Below are 14,585 nucleotides of genomic sequence, written 5' to 3' on the forward strand. Positions count from 1 at the left end.
AACAATTTCAACTATGTAACATATAACAAATTCTTTGTCGTAGAAGTGTTTTCAAAAGAACAATTTCACGTGCTGATATATGCTGAAGAATTTCACTTTCACCCCAAAATGAGCAAGTTACAAGATTTCAAAAAATATAAGAAGTTCCAGATAGGATAAACTAAATTCGGTAGCTCATATCAACGTCAGAAATACTAAAGTTTTAACATTGTACAGAAGGTCCATCAAATACATTGGCATCATAGATATAACAGTTTGACTACTGATAGCTATAGATGTTTGCTGGTTTGTACAAAAATAAATGTAAATGGCTGCCTGGAAATATACCCGGAATGGATATAATCACACCTCCTGCACCATCTTCTCCCAGATTTCTCTTACGTCGATTTCTATATTAAAGATAGAAATGCAAATCTGTAGCAGATTATTCTCTCCATCGGCTGTCTTCTCACTGTGTGAGCAGCTTTGAGTCACATGCCACAATCTTAACGCGGCTAACAGTCTCTTGGCATTCTTCGCTCTTGAACACAGCATCTTGTAAGATAAATGTCCACACATTGTCACAGAATCTGTAGGTATGAAGATGTCCCTGCACCAATAGTTGGGCAAATTCAAAGAATATAACTGAAGCTTTTTCATGCTAATAAGCCCCAAGAAACCATAGAAAGAACAACCAAATTCAGTAACAGTTAAAGGAGAGAGAAGACAAATAAAAAGGGTTGAAAGGCCTAACAGACAAAAATCCGTATTTCATTATTTAAAAAAAAGAGGCCTAACAGACATAAATGCTGGCAAAAGGACAACATCAAGGGCAGCCCGGTGCACAAGGCATCCCGCGTTCATGCAAGGTCCCGGGAAGAGGGTATGATGTATACAGTCTACCCTAATGCAAGCATTAGTGGCTGTTTCCACGGCTTGAACCCGTGACCTATAGATTACACAGAGACAACTTTACCATTGCTCCAAGGCTTCCCTTCCAAGAGGACAGCATCCTTCACAAATAATTCTGACCATAGTATAGCGAAAATCAAAGAGATCACAAAAGAAAGGAAGGACCTATCAACAGAAGTCCTAGAGCTCAATTTCAAGGTTGCAGAAACTAAACACACAAGATCTCATTCCACAACTAATGAAATGTGAGCACCTTCTTGAACACTTTTTTTTTTATGATACCTTGTTGAACACCTATCCCACTTGCAGGAACAGTCATGCATATTTTAGCATCCAACAGAATGTTGTTCTTGATATATATATCACCTCCAACAGACCGAAAAGTGTGACCTAGAGGTCAACTGTTAATGAAGCTAGAATGAAGACCATGGAAGAATACGATCAAATCCAAATTGAGACCTAAGAAGCCCCGTGATTAATCCTACTGCCTAACCCTTGTGGGTAGAGTTACCTGATACCTGTATTAGTAAGAGGTTGTAGGTATCAAGTGGAATAGTCCAGGCGCGTACGTTGGCCCAAACACTACCAGCTAAGCTATAAGCTAATTACAAAATTAGCACGGAAAGGATGACCAATATCCCTATGCCAAATAGTTGACATCCAAATGTTAATGTTAAAGTTCTATCCTATTCCCCAGAGGAGTAGAAGTTAGTTAGAGTAGGAGTTAGTTAGTGTCTGGCTGGACTCTGGTGAAAGGCAATCGCTTTTGCTTGTGCATACTTCAATCAATTATTCTCAAGTTGTGCAATAGCTTTCTAGTCGAAAATTTGTAAGGCAGCCCTCATGGTAAGTGGAAAGACATGTTGGGTTACAAACAGGGGCGGATTTAGGGGGGCAGATCGCCGAAAAATTACAAGCAAAATCTTAAGAATGGGGGAAGAGAAATAGGAGAGCTTTTGAGGAGATTGAGTCTCCTTTTTCACATCTTAAGAATAGTCTTTTATCATTGATCGCTTTTTGGTGCACTCATTTAGCCCCTACTTGTATAGAAGATTGGGCGTCTTTTGTAGAGAATCATGTTCTGATGTAAATTCTCTACGTCTTTGGTATACTTCGTGTACACGGGAGTTCTCTCCCTTTGGATTAATACAATTTACCTTATCAAAAAAAAAAAATATAAGGCAAAATCTGTTTTTTACTTCTATATATTATGTTTTGAATCCCCTTGACACGGCCCAAAAGCATAGCTTAGTGGTCAAGGGGGTTCAAAACCTTTGTAAGGTCTTTAGTTCAATTCCCACTAGTTACAATTTTTTTTAACTTTTTTCTTTTTTGAACCCCCTTAGCGGAAATACTGCCTCCGCCACTGGTTACAAAGATAATAGAATAAACAAGGGAGTGGAATGCACACAGGAATCGAGATAAAGAGCAAAATCGGAGTCTACATATAAACTTACTTTGTAAAATCAACCTGAAAGGAGGTGGTCTCTTATGCTTCAGGTTCAACCACAGCTTTTATTGTGACAGTTGTATAATAATCAAAGCAGTATGACTTGAGCCTTATTGTGATAGTTGTCAAGTCAAAGGCTGTTGTGCAATTTGTGATTTAAAATTAGCGATAACTTCAAGTCTTCCCTTATGTCTTTCTTGTCATCAAGAAGGATCAGACAGTTAATCACTTTATTTCGAGTAAAGTACCAGATCTTGAAAGATTGCTGTATTTTAGTGGATTAAGTTATTTATATAATTTGCTCTTCTTATAGGAAAGCACTCTTCAGAATCTGTTAAAATTTACAACAGTTTTTCTTCTAATTCAAGCTCAACTACTGAGCAATCATCCACCATACCTACTACCTTCAAAGACATCAACTGAAAGACTTCTCTGCTCATTTAACCACTTTAAGATACCTACCCCATTTAGTTGGATTTTCATGACTCCTGACGGTCAGGAGACACAATTTGGGTATAGTACCTACCTATATGTTGTAGATGTCTATTGTAAAGAATAAGCAAATCAATAAAATCAGCCTCATCGCTCTGATTGCAATCACTTGGCAATATGAAGATAACTAAACTCTACTCCTAGATGTTTACGATGCCAGTTATATCATATAAGACGGAAAAATATAGCAACAAATCATCTATCCTCTTCAAATCTTTTTGTTTTTTTCCTAAAGGAGAATGATAAGCTTCAGTCAGATGGATTAGAACGAGCATGATTCAAGCGGAAGACCTCAAGTTTTGCAACTGCAATACTTATGAGGTCCATTCTCAAATGTTCTTAGACAAAGAAAGCGTAAAATATATGTGCTTGATCTATTGATAATATAAAAAGGAAAGGAAAAGATCTGCAAGTGAATGCTATGTCTCAAAAGTAATATGCTAGATATCAAACACAGCACACAAATCCAGCAGGATGCAGTCAACCAAAAGTTGCTTCTAAGTTAACAATTTTGGGGCGGGAACTTTATCAACCGAGTTTTGAACCATGCGCCAGCTGACACTCAGGGATTTCTCGGTTATCAAGAAAAAAAAGGTCCGCCTTATACTCTTTTTGGTTTTTTTCTAGAACAACGTTATTCAAATTCATTGATGGTGTTAAGAATGAGAGGAACCAGCTGATATCCTAAATTTTCAACTAATGAGACACAAACATTTCAATTTATGGTGAAACTATTTGAGATGCCAAAGATATCTTAACAGAAAACAAGCCAATAACCCATAACAACATAAGTGAGGTTTAGAGAAATGTTGCTCATTGGTAGATAACGTCCCATGTTCTACTGTATATCTTAATTCGAGTCCTGGCCAAGTGGGGAATATTGGACAATAACCCCCCCCCCCCCCCCCAACAACCCCCAAACAACTAATAGGACAATATGGATTATGAAAATAACTTATGATGATGCGACTCATTGGACTGGACAAATGAAAATATTGTGATGTGACCTCGTATTATGGATGTAAACAGACACACGAGTGAATTCATCAGCTTCTTCATCTTCCATTCTTTTAAATAAAGCCAACAGAGACAGTTTCAGCCACAACTATTTCTGCTTCTGTTTTGTAACACTTTTGCATCTTCTTGATGCCATTAATGAAACCAATTACTTCATTAAAAAAAACAGAGACAGATTCAGCCACTACCACTAGTAAATTAGATCATATAGTAAATTTTCACATTTATAAAAAAGACCCAAAAAGCCAAAAAGAGTCAGTGATTCTTAATTATGTGAGTCATAAAACTGATCCAATGATATATCATCGGTGTGAGCTCATATTATGGATCTAAACTGACAAACAAAGATAACATCAAACAAAAGCAGATTACAAGTACCTTAATAGTAACCTTGGTCTTTACTTGACTCTCCAAAGCTTCAGTCATTGACTGCAAACAGTGCAACAACAAAAGAGATAAACGTGGCCTAAACTCCAAAAAGCCAAACAAAAGAAAAGATGTTTTGACTGCTATACATGATTTTAGAAACAGATTATTTGTATGGATATGTACATATATACATGCATATAAAGGCCAGTATACACTTACAGAAATAGGTTGCCACTAAATGCGAGGGAAGATGCAGTACTTGGAGCCATTGCAGTAGACTTGAACCATATACATAGTTGAACAATTTCTCAAAAACGTAATTTTATTTTTAAGTTTGCACCCAGTAACACAAAATGGAAGTGGATACAATGACATCCCACGCCTCTAGCTTAAAATCATGGAGACTAAATGCAAGGAGATTTAGTCCTTGGGCAGCGGGTTCCAGTCCATTGGCCTCAACTTAAACCACATACATAGTTGAACAAATTTTCAAAAAATATAGTTTTGTGTACAAGTTCACCTTCGCTACACGAAAAATTAGTGCTTTATTTTTAGATATGTTTAAATATTAAAAACAAAAGTTATAACTTATACAGACCCGGTGTTTACACCAACCGAATGAATACTAAATCATAGTTAATCAATACACATTCTCACCTTAATTAATGACTTAACCATGATATATTAGTATAATTAGGTGGAAACGTTGTGTGCGGGTAAGTGTTTTAAACTGCACCTACTGATTTAAAATCCTGGATCTATCTGTGAGGGAAAAACAAACTGACCTTGTCAAACTGAACAAGAACTTGAATGGCGAGTTCTGGGCTAAGGATACCGTTGGAGACCATCTCATCAAGTGTTTCAGTCAAACACATCCCAATCGTTGACCTCCTGTACAGCTCGAATGTCGCCATTTTTAGTCCTTTCCAAGATCTGCAAAAATTAAGAATCAATTCAAAATAAAAGGCAAATTTTCAAGAGAAAATTAAATACTACTTACTAAATAGGTTTCAATAATGTACAGTTATTAAATGATGAATTAATGAATTCAGGTTTTGAGGGAATTACAATTGAAGGTGAGAGAATAAGGAGAGAGAGAGATAGGAGTTCGGTTCGAAGAGAGGGAAGAGATTTGGGGCTTTTATACCCTAATATTCGTAGCGGATGGCATATATAGGCGAGCGGTGGAATCGTTAACCTGAATTGACCAAACTACCCTTCTATTGCTCTCTATTTCCTAAAGGAATTCTATCCCAAATACAAAACAATTGAAGTACCTTTGAGGAAGATAAATTTCCATCAAACTCTTCATTTTATTTTGTTATCACGACTATGTTCAAGCTAGTTTGTATACATTTAAATTAATTTATTGAATATTTGTTATTTTTTGCTAACACAAATAATTTTATTTATCAAAATTTATAGAAGAATTATCTAATATTTTTTTGTCTTCACTCTGCTGGAATTTGTCCATCAAACTCTTCGTACTAAAGTAAGTTAATTTTACTTATTAAGGGACACTTGACATACGTTAAAATTCATTAATAAGAAATTGACGAGGATGAGACTAAGATTAATGCAAATAAAAATATTTAAGATTTAACTATTGATAACTAATGTTGGATTATTTTTTTTTTTTAAATCCAATCGGCCATCACAAACATAACCAAGTATTTCAACAAAAGGAAAAAAGAGATGGTGACTAGTTTTAAAAATTCGTATATTGGAAAATAAACTTTTGAAAAATTCTAATGAAGTATCTAGTTCTACGATGCGAACCATTTATCAATATGCTCAAAAAAAAAAAAGCATTCTCAACTAACGTATAAAATAGTAAATTACGATGTTTTAGTTCTATCTTTAGATAGCCCATTTGTCCGGCAACAATTGAAATCCAAAATTTATTCTGTAATTGCACAACTTCAATAGCCACAGGCGTAAATTGATCATTCTAAACGCTTTTACTTATCTTCTTACGTTCTCAGTTTGGGTGGAATTTTATGATCTGAAATTAGTTTTAGAGTTTAGGATAAAAAATGTCCACTTTTGTTATACATACTGCTTAAATTAAGTGTTGTACATCAGGGACCAAAATAGTTCAACCCCTATTCCTAAGGACTATTTTGAGCATAGTATTAGTCTCTTTTTTTTCCACAAAAGTCCACCATGATGGTGGGGGTTTAGGTTATACCCCAACCTTTAGATAATCAAAAAGATAAGTACACAGAGTAGGACATAAACCATAGCCTCCAAAACATGATGGAGAATGATAGTACTCATTCTTGCGTACATTTGATCAATAAGATATTGCCTAGCTTTGGTGGTTACATACTTTACCGTATTTATACATCGAGCTTCACAAAAAGATGCTATGAGCATAGTTGTAAAAACTACACAAACATCATCACTATCTAAGGTTAGCATCATTAATTACAAAATAGTTCTTCCTTGGTATGAATCTGGAGTTTGGAATGATCTGTCGATCCAATTTCACAATTGCCTTCACATAATCTGGTAAGGAGCTCTCATCATCAAAGATAACTCGATTTCTCCCTTTATCACCCATGTTTGCTAATTGATCTGCAGCCATATTACCCTCTTTGAATGTACGGACAAAATAAAAATTACCATTACTTGAGAGAAGAATAATCTGGTCTATGATATGTTGGATGTGCCAAGGAACCTTCATTTTGTTGTTAATCATGTCTACTATCAATTGGGAATCAGCTTCAACTATTACATTGCAGTATCGACCAGTAATGCACATTTTTATACCCTGAAGCATAGCTTTGGCCTCAGTCATGTTGTTACTACAAGTGCCATAATAATCAGCAAATGCGAAAATGCAAGTACCTTGACTGTTTTTGAGTATTCCCCCTCCGCCAGAGTTTCCTAGATTCCCTTTACTGCAGTCATCCGTGTTTAATTTTATCCATCCATCATCAGATTTATACCACCTTACTAATTGACTGGTAATGACCTGTCTAGCCGTCTCCACTGCTGCGTATAAAGCATGCCAAGGATGAGGAAGAGTAACTTTGGGGAATTGAGTTTTTAAAAAGAGAGTATTTAAAGCATGCCATGTGAATGTTTTCAAATTTGGAAGCACACCTATTCTTCCAAATCTCATAACATATGACTAATGGTAGGCATTGTAACAAAGCAGCATGGATTTTATTCTTTGTTTTTGCTAGCCACCAACACATTAGAATCTGTCTGATATTATTCATTCTCAAGGTGATACCATAATATCTACCAAAGAATAGCCAAACTTGTGTAGCAATCTGACTTTTGCAAAAGAGATGAGTGACAGTCTCCTCATTGCGATTAGTACAACAGGAGCACGTGGATGGAACTATTCTATCAAATTTCTTAATCATTTCATCAGTAGGAATTCTGGACTGAATCATCCTCAACATAGAAAATGAGATTTTAAAAGGAATTCTCTTGTGCCATATCATAAATGCAGTGAAAGATCAGACAGATTCTAAGAGTATTAGTCACAACTTTAGAATCTGTTCATCTCCTTTTCTTCTTGACATGTTATCACTACTAAAAAAAACTAAAATTAGCTACGAACTTCGTCACTAACCTGTCGCTAAATTGCTCATAGCTAACAGAATTTTTTGATAATTTATTGTTAATCCGTTGCTAAGTAGGATTAGCAACGGATTTTGCTGTTTAGTTATAGAATTTATCCGTTGCTAGTTCTCATTTTGTAATAGTATATAATCCATAAATCTCAAATCATTTTACTGGACTGAATATACAAGCTAATTGACACCATAAACTCCAAGTTTAGATCATTAAGTAAATTGGCGGACAACAACCAGAGGCAGATCGATCCATAATTTAAATTATATGAGTTCAACCTTTAAGGTTTTTAGCATTGAACTCATTATATTTTTAAAACTATGGGTTCATATCTACTATATGTTACAATTTTTGTAGATTTTTGCATATAAATTTATGCTCCACATCGAAAATTATGGGTTCGAACCTGTCATCTTAATGCTACAAATGCCCCTGATAACAACTGAATAATAAGTAAAAGTGAAGACCAGGGAAAGGAGAGCATTTTATTATTTGATGCATAAAAGTTGCCTCCTTATGTAGTAGCCAAATATTGGAAAGTAAAATCCATCTCAGGCAGTCCAACTTGAAGAGATCTCTATCAAATTACTGCAGCTCTAGTTAAAAGTGTGAGAATGCTGTAGAAATGTATAATCTTTTTTATTTGTGGCAACAAATGAGTAGTTCTCTGTGTGGAAAAATCAAAGGTTTTCACTCTAGCACGAGGGACCTTCCAAGCGAATATAGTCATACATAATCCCTTGGAAAGCGTTGGCGGTCTTTGTTTGTGTCAATAATATGATGTTTTCTCCTCCCAAAAGTAGAGAACCAGGTATTGTTACATTGAACAACCAATAGATCCCATGAATAGCATGCCTTGCAATTGCATTGTCTCCTCCGATTTCTCCACTTGAAAATAGGGGAGGATCTGCTGTTGGATCATTGATCCGGACCTTTTACAAAAATATTCAACTCATGTTAGTCTTCCACTAATTAAGTTGAAACATAAATTTACTAGGTGAGATACAACGCCAACCAATTCAATTCATGTCCACATTATTTGAAGAATTACTGATATGATTACCTGCAGTTCAGCATGATTGGCAGCTGCAAGCGCCAAACGCAATGTGTATGCTCCAACCAGATTTACATTATCAATCTTGAACTTGATTTTCCATGTAGTACTTTGATATGCATTTTCGCCTATCTTCCTAAACATCAAGTAATTACACACTGATCAGTTCTGTGGAGTCTTGGGATTAACTCAGGAGTCTATAGGAAATTATCGGTAGCACTAGATTTAATCTTTCCCCTAAATTAAGTGGATTTCATGAAAAATGATTTCGTATCGACTAATACAACTCATAATATGAGTGTTTTGGAAAAATATTAGACAAGGAGTTGTCACCTGTTAACCTGAGCAAAGAACCAGTCCTTTTGATACTCATTAACTCCAACTGTGTAGACTAAATCATTATCAGGATATAACTCTGCATATCTCTCCCACAAACCATACTGTCTAAATCTGGGAAAATGTTACAACAGAAAATTTCTTTGAATTACCAATTGTACAGAAGTAGGGAAACAACATCAGAAGTATTCCTTAAAGTGTTAAATTTAGTGGTATTTTCGCATGTCTTCCATAATTTGAAATTCTGAGAAAAGTGAAGTGCAACTGATTCAAATTAGTTTGATGGTCTAAAGACATATATGTAAGTAAATTTCTATATTCAGTTATTGCTTCTTGAACACTAGCGTGGTTAACTTTATGAAGTTGTTAAGAAAGCTCACTTGTCTTGATTTATGTAAAGTTTGTTAACATATTTTGGGTTTGGATCGGGAATATAAAATTCTGCAGCAGAGCGATCAGGGATACCGATCTCCCACAAGGTAGGACCATCTCTTGGAGGCTCATAAACAAGCTCACCCAACTCAATATTACAACCTGCATTTGCATTAATGCTAATGGTTAGATCCTTCCATAAAGCATAAGTTTCAGCATAGATTCTAATCAAAAATGCTGCTACTTAATAGAACCTTCTGTTATAGTTATTACAACTTCATACTTGTAATCCCCGATAAATCCAGGTACCAATGCATAAAGACTATATGATCCTGCACGTATGTTCTCAATGACAAAGTAGCCGTCTTCATCTGTTGTAGTCCAAAATTGGTAACCCTGGTAAAACGGTAACATGACTGTTAGTGCTATAAACTGGTTTGCATCCATGTCAGATGAGCTGGTTTACTTGAAATGCTGTTTTTCTTGTTTAGTCTAAAGTGAAGGAGGCAATTACCTTATTCTCTCTTTGCCATGATCCAGCATCTCCTGGAGCTGCGAGTCCTACATATGCATCTTTTCCAGGTAAATTTCCCTTGCTTAAGTATCTTTCCTTAAAATCGTGGGACTTAACTTAGAAAACATAGTTATCGAACCTGGAAATGCAAAATGTTGAATTAAGGTAAGAGAGGACGATACCTGTCTTGTACTAACAATCGACCTTTAACTATGCCCCTTTGACCACACTTAGGAAATTCTTCAGAAGCTGGGAAACTATAGGGCCAGGACTGGACTTCTTTGTTCATCTAAATAAATTTGAACGTGAGATTATGTCAAGTTATAAAAATACTATACTGCTTTACTGTTGTGGGTTCAACTTCTCTTTGCCCCTAACCTGTCTTTTTGCATCATCCCAAAGTGTTAGAGCCATTTCTTTGTCTGATACAGAATTAAAATATGTGAACACGGGCCCGAGGACTTTCTTCCACTCCTCACCAGGCTCGAATTTTACCAAAAGATCTGGACCAGCATAGTGGGAAGTTAGAAATATCTGCAAGCAAATCTTAAGAAATTACTTGTGAGAAGTAATATTTAGAGGAATCATATTAGTTAGGTCAGAGAAAGTTCACTATGTGATTGTGTTCATATAAACTAATGTATGGCTTTGATTGCTGATCAATTTATATACTAGAAAAACTTGAGAGATACTGAGGATTACAAAACAATTGAATGCATATTTTTCACTGAAATGATGCATACAGTTATTTGTCTCTAATTTATAACTAGAAATATTGATTATGTTAACCGCTTACAGCAAGGGTAGTCGGGTTCACATGCGAGGTTAAATCTTGTTTGAAGGGTCCTCCTGTTCTAAATTCATTGCTAGGAGTGATTTGCCAAAATCCCACAGGAGGGTCAAAACATATCCATCCATGCACTTGATTATCTTTGTTTTCAAGTGAATATTGATATTTGTCATCCACCTGCACTTGCGGATCCAAAGAAAATACAAAATTAAGTGCACTATTAACTTTTTATTTACAATACAGGCTTCCTCGTTTCATGCTGTAATTCACCATAAGTATAATACCTCTCCTTTGAATTCAGGTTCTATAGGATCAACAAGGAGAACTGCTTCAGGATAGGCTAGCGCTTGGCCTCTCTCTGCAAGCCGGTCTTCTGCACTAGGCATAAATCTTTGTCTATCATCTGTTATGGCCATGTAGTGAAACCTGGTAAAGCCATAAAGATAGTAAAGAGTTTTCCTCTGGCTTCTGTTTTCAGTGGTCATCTTGTAAGAATTTGTCATTCTATATCCTTAAGGACACAACATTCTTCTTTACGAAGACAGCTTTCAAAAGAACGTTGGACAAATGCATTTTGGACTACATCCTAGCTTTTCCTTCCTTTCTTCCGCCTATTAAGGTAATTCCTTTCCCATGAAAGAATATCGAATAAAAAGAGAGCACGACCGTTGCAAATGAATCAAGTTCGTTCACTTCAACATGCTGCTTCATTTTAAGAAAATAGCTATGACGATTCTTACTTTTCTTTATTGAGCATGAAAGCGATTCTGGTTGTGTTAAGGTTGAAAGAAGGCATGTCTTTCGTGTGCTCAAAGATGGCATATGAGTAAAATCCTGGGACATCACGAAATACTACAAACCTGCAAATAAGTACGAATCCAAGTTGTTTGTCATCATTTATGAGAAAATGAAATGAAACTTCAAAAGAAACTATCTAACTTCAAGCAAGAACCTTCTATCAATATATAAAGGAGCTTGTTCACCCTGGACTGCTGGATTCCACATTCTTGTGAATGACAGCTCAATCTGCTTCTCATTTTCCACTATAACTTGCAAATCTGTTCCTTCTATCCTGCATTAATAATCCACACAACAAAACAAAGGACGATAAAGCAATCTCTATACTTCTTAACCTTGGTCAATTAACTGTAGCTTGGGCGGAGCCAGCCCTTCGGCTACGGATTCGGCCGAACCCAGTAGCTTTGGTCCAAACCTTATATTTGTCTTAAGAAATTATTAAATATGCACAAATTATTAAGTTAGAACCCACTAACTTAAAAGAACTAGAATTCTGAAGCCATAAACTTCAAATCCTGGCTCCGCCTATGACCGTAGCACCCTAAAGCTGATACACTAAGCAATATTAAACTTCTTCTATAGGAAAAGGATAAAGAGTACATACGTGTCAAACTTTCCCCTTGTTTTTGTACTACCAGCCTCACTCCAATTAAGGTCCCAGAACCTGTTTGTTTCAACAACATCAAATAAATCACTATTTATTCAACTATGGTTGCAAAAACACTGGATTATCATCCTAATAAAATGATAGAAAGACAGACTCGGATATTGTACGTCCAGAAATACATTTTTCTTTGATCATCAGAATACATAACGACTTTAAAGGCCTTAAAATAGTTCTTAAGAGGAAAGACCAGAGCTTGAAACAGAAAACAAAGGAGTTGTGATAACACCTTCTTTATACTTACCCTCCATTCAAATCTTTATTGTTTAGTTCGAGCAAGTTGTCAATTCCCTTGTACTTTATCCCTCTGATAATTCCCCCTGGATTTGTCCATGTTATTTCCACTACTCCATTGTTTATCACCACCTACAAAAGTAAACACTCTTATAGAAAGAAAGAAAAAAATCAATCTTTTTCACAAAAATGTGGTGCGATAGATGAGATTCCTTAACTACAAGTCTCGTATTCGAATAGAGGAATCTCCGGGTTTCGGACACAAGAAAAATCAATCTTTGCACATTTCCCCCCCACCCCACATAAGTAGTCAACCTTCTCTGCAGATCCCCCCACCCCACCCCACCAAAAAAAAGGAAACCTAACCAGCAAAACAGAGTTTTCGCTTGTTCCTGAGATAATTTCTCATAAGGCAGATACATATAAAAGCTAACGAAAGAGGTTATTAAGTGTATGATTACCACCTGGAAAAATAGAAGGAAATTATTATGAACAGCCAAAGTGAATAAGTTCTAAAAAAGGAAATTTTGCATGATTGGATTGGAATAAAAAAAGATAAAACTTTACATAGTCATTTTGAGCATTTAACCGCAGTCCTGTAGAAGACATTGTTTCTCTTATAACAATTTTTTTCCCTCTGTGTCCCCCCGTACAGCAGATCAACCACCTATGAAGAATAACCATACATACATATATCAATATATACATATATGATGAGAGAGAGAGAGAGAGAGAGAGAGAGAGGTACCAGTGTGGTATGATTCTGAATATGCTTCAAGATTTGAAAAAAGAAATGTTGAACTGCCTTTGGTTATTTATAGGTTTGTAGGAGAGGAGAGAGATGCATATTAACAGCATCTCCTAATAGCTGCAGTCAGACATTAGTAATAATAATATGAAGTAGTACTATGAATTATGAACACCATTAACACATGCCATAACTGTAGTCTCAGCAGCCAAAGCCAGAAATTTGAATTCAAAAAACGTCAAAGTAACACATCTAATGCTTTAACCTATGTTATACTATATGTTTTTATCCATTTTACATGCGTAATTTTCTGGACAAAGCAAATTCAATGAACCCCTTTACTAAAAGTAGCTACGTCTCACAGTGTATTAACCTGAATAAATCTTTTATATTATCAAGTTAAATTGACCTACACAATGACAAATAGTTCCTTTTAGCAAATCTAATATAATAAGCTAAAAGATAGAATAATAATTTACTTAATCCAATAAAATTACTAATACTGCAAATATATAAAAATTAAACCCAATTTAAAAAACTGATAATTAATACAAGTGTTCACGAGTGGAAAATATTGAAAAGCATAATAGTACGAATGCTTAACGTAGAAGAGATAATTCTGATATCTCTGTCTCAAAAAGACAGAGGCAGAAAAAGTGATATGGTTTGGTTCGATCGTGACATTCTGTCGTATGTTTCCCTCATTACATCTCTCAATTACAAAAATCTGTCAATCTTGTTCCATTCTCTTTTCCTCTTTATTTTTTTCTTTTTCTTTTACCAACTTGTTGCGTTGTGTTCTATCTATTCACTTGTTCTCAGTACTACTTTATCTTCAAATTTTACGGTGTTAATTTCTAACCATCTTTCAATTTCACTAAAGTCACATAACTATTTTTTATCACTTAAAAGTAACTAAATTTTATCATTGTCACTTAAAAGTCATTTTGCCTCAAACTCCTACCATAAATATGACATGGCATTAAATTTTATGAAAAATTCCAAAAATAAATGTCACATAAGCTAATATGGGTCATACCCATTTTAGATCCATTTATTCTTTAATGTGATTTGATCCATAATCCAAATGAGTTTCGATAAAAAAAATATTAAATCCACATTAGTTTAAAATGATTATCCTATACTACAAAGTTTTGTCTTTTCTGTCGCAATACATTCATAATTATTCTATACTAAATAATCTATGCTAGAAAATTCTTATCTTGTTTGTATGCCCCATCCGAATCATTCATAATTATTCT

General features: G+C 35.2%; 2 protein-coding genes across 6 annotated transcripts; both read right to left on the bottom strand.

Moving 5' to 3' along the window:
* Nucleotides 1-135: 135 nt before the first annotated feature.
* LOC104116892 (transcription initiation factor IIA subunit 2) lies at nt 136-5,399 on the bottom strand. 2 transcript variants are annotated; one of them, XM_009627847.4, is made up of 4 exons: nt 5,288-5,399; nt 5,005-5,152; nt 4,229-4,279; nt 136-589 (listed from the first exon to the last, which is right to left on the bottom strand). In XM_009627847.4, exons 2-4 carry the CDS (start codon nt 5,131-5,133, stop codon nt 449-451), a joined length of 321 nt encoding a protein of 106 aa, XP_009626142.1. In that variant the 5' UTR covers nt 5,134-5,152; nt 5,288-5,399; the 3' UTR covers nt 136-448. The 2 variants fall into 2 exon arrangements, with proteins under 2 accessions (XP_009626142.1, XP_009626143.1); XM_009627848.4 differs by having other exon boundaries at nt 5,220-5,362.
* A 2,874-nt stretch (nt 5,400-8,273) lies between these two features.
* LOC104116890 (uncharacterized) lies at nt 8,274-13,852 on the bottom strand. 4 transcript variants are annotated; one of them, XR_690939.4, is made up of 16 exons: nt 13,324-13,850; nt 13,143-13,242; nt 12,586-12,707; nt 12,282-12,341; nt 11,832-11,951; nt 11,620-11,739; nt 11,164-11,305; nt 10,886-11,056; nt 10,468-10,623; nt 10,272-10,378; nt 10,090-10,180; nt 9,830-9,971; nt 9,669-9,737; nt 9,201-9,317; nt 8,877-9,003; nt 8,274-8,745 (listed from the first exon to the last, which is right to left on the bottom strand). XR_690939.4 is itself a non-coding variant. In XM_009627845.4 (16 exons), the coding sequence occupies exons 2-16, from the start codon at nt 13,182-13,184 to the stop codon at nt 8,509-8,511; spliced, it is 1,908 nt and encodes a 635-aa protein (XP_009626140.1). In that variant the 5' UTR covers nt 13,185-13,242; nt 13,324-13,846; the 3' UTR covers nt 8,274-8,508. The 4 variants fall into 4 exon arrangements, 2 of the variants coding, with proteins under 2 accessions (XP_009626140.1, XP_009626141.1); XM_009627845.4 differs by having other exon boundaries at nt 9,584-9,737; nt 13,324-13,846; XR_690940.4 differs by lacking the exon at nt 8,274-8,745 and having other exon boundaries at nt 8,963-8,999; nt 13,324-13,852.
* Nucleotides 13,853-14,585: the final 733 nt, after the last annotated feature.

The sequence above is a fragment of the Nicotiana tomentosiformis genome, chromosome 12, assembly GCF_000390325.3.
Source record: "Nicotiana tomentosiformis chromosome 12, ASM39032v3, whole genome shotgun sequence".
In the NCBI taxonomy this organism is placed as follows: Eukaryota; Viridiplantae; Streptophyta; class Magnoliopsida; order Solanales; family Solanaceae; genus Nicotiana; species Nicotiana tomentosiformis.

Bases quoted from the DNA above. Each gene is read 5' to 3' on its own strand.
- LOC104116890 (XM_009627845.4), bottom strand. From the start codon at position 13,184: ATGTCTTCTACAGGACTGCGGTTAAATGCTCAAAATGACTAT. The intron at 11,952-12,281 runs GTATGTACTCTT...TTATTAATGCAG, and splicing joins ACAAGGGGAAAGTTTGACAC to GATAGAAGGAACAGATTTGC. The intron at 10,379-10,467 runs GTTAGGGGCAAA...AAATTTATTTAG, and splicing joins GGGATGATGCAAAAAGACAG to ATGAACAAAGAAGTCCAGTC.
- LOC104116892 (XM_009627847.4), bottom strand. From the start codon at position 5,133: ATGGCGACATTCGAGCTGTACAGGAGGTCAACGATTGGGATGTGTTTG. The intron at 4,280-5,004 runs GTCAGTTTGTTT...CACTGTTTGCAG, and splicing joins TTCTTGTTCAGTTTGACAAG to TCAATGACTGAAGCTTTGGA. The intron at 590-4,228 runs GTACTTGTAATC...CTATTGGTGCAG, and splicing joins AGACCAAGGTTACTATTAAG to GGACATCTTCATACCTACAG.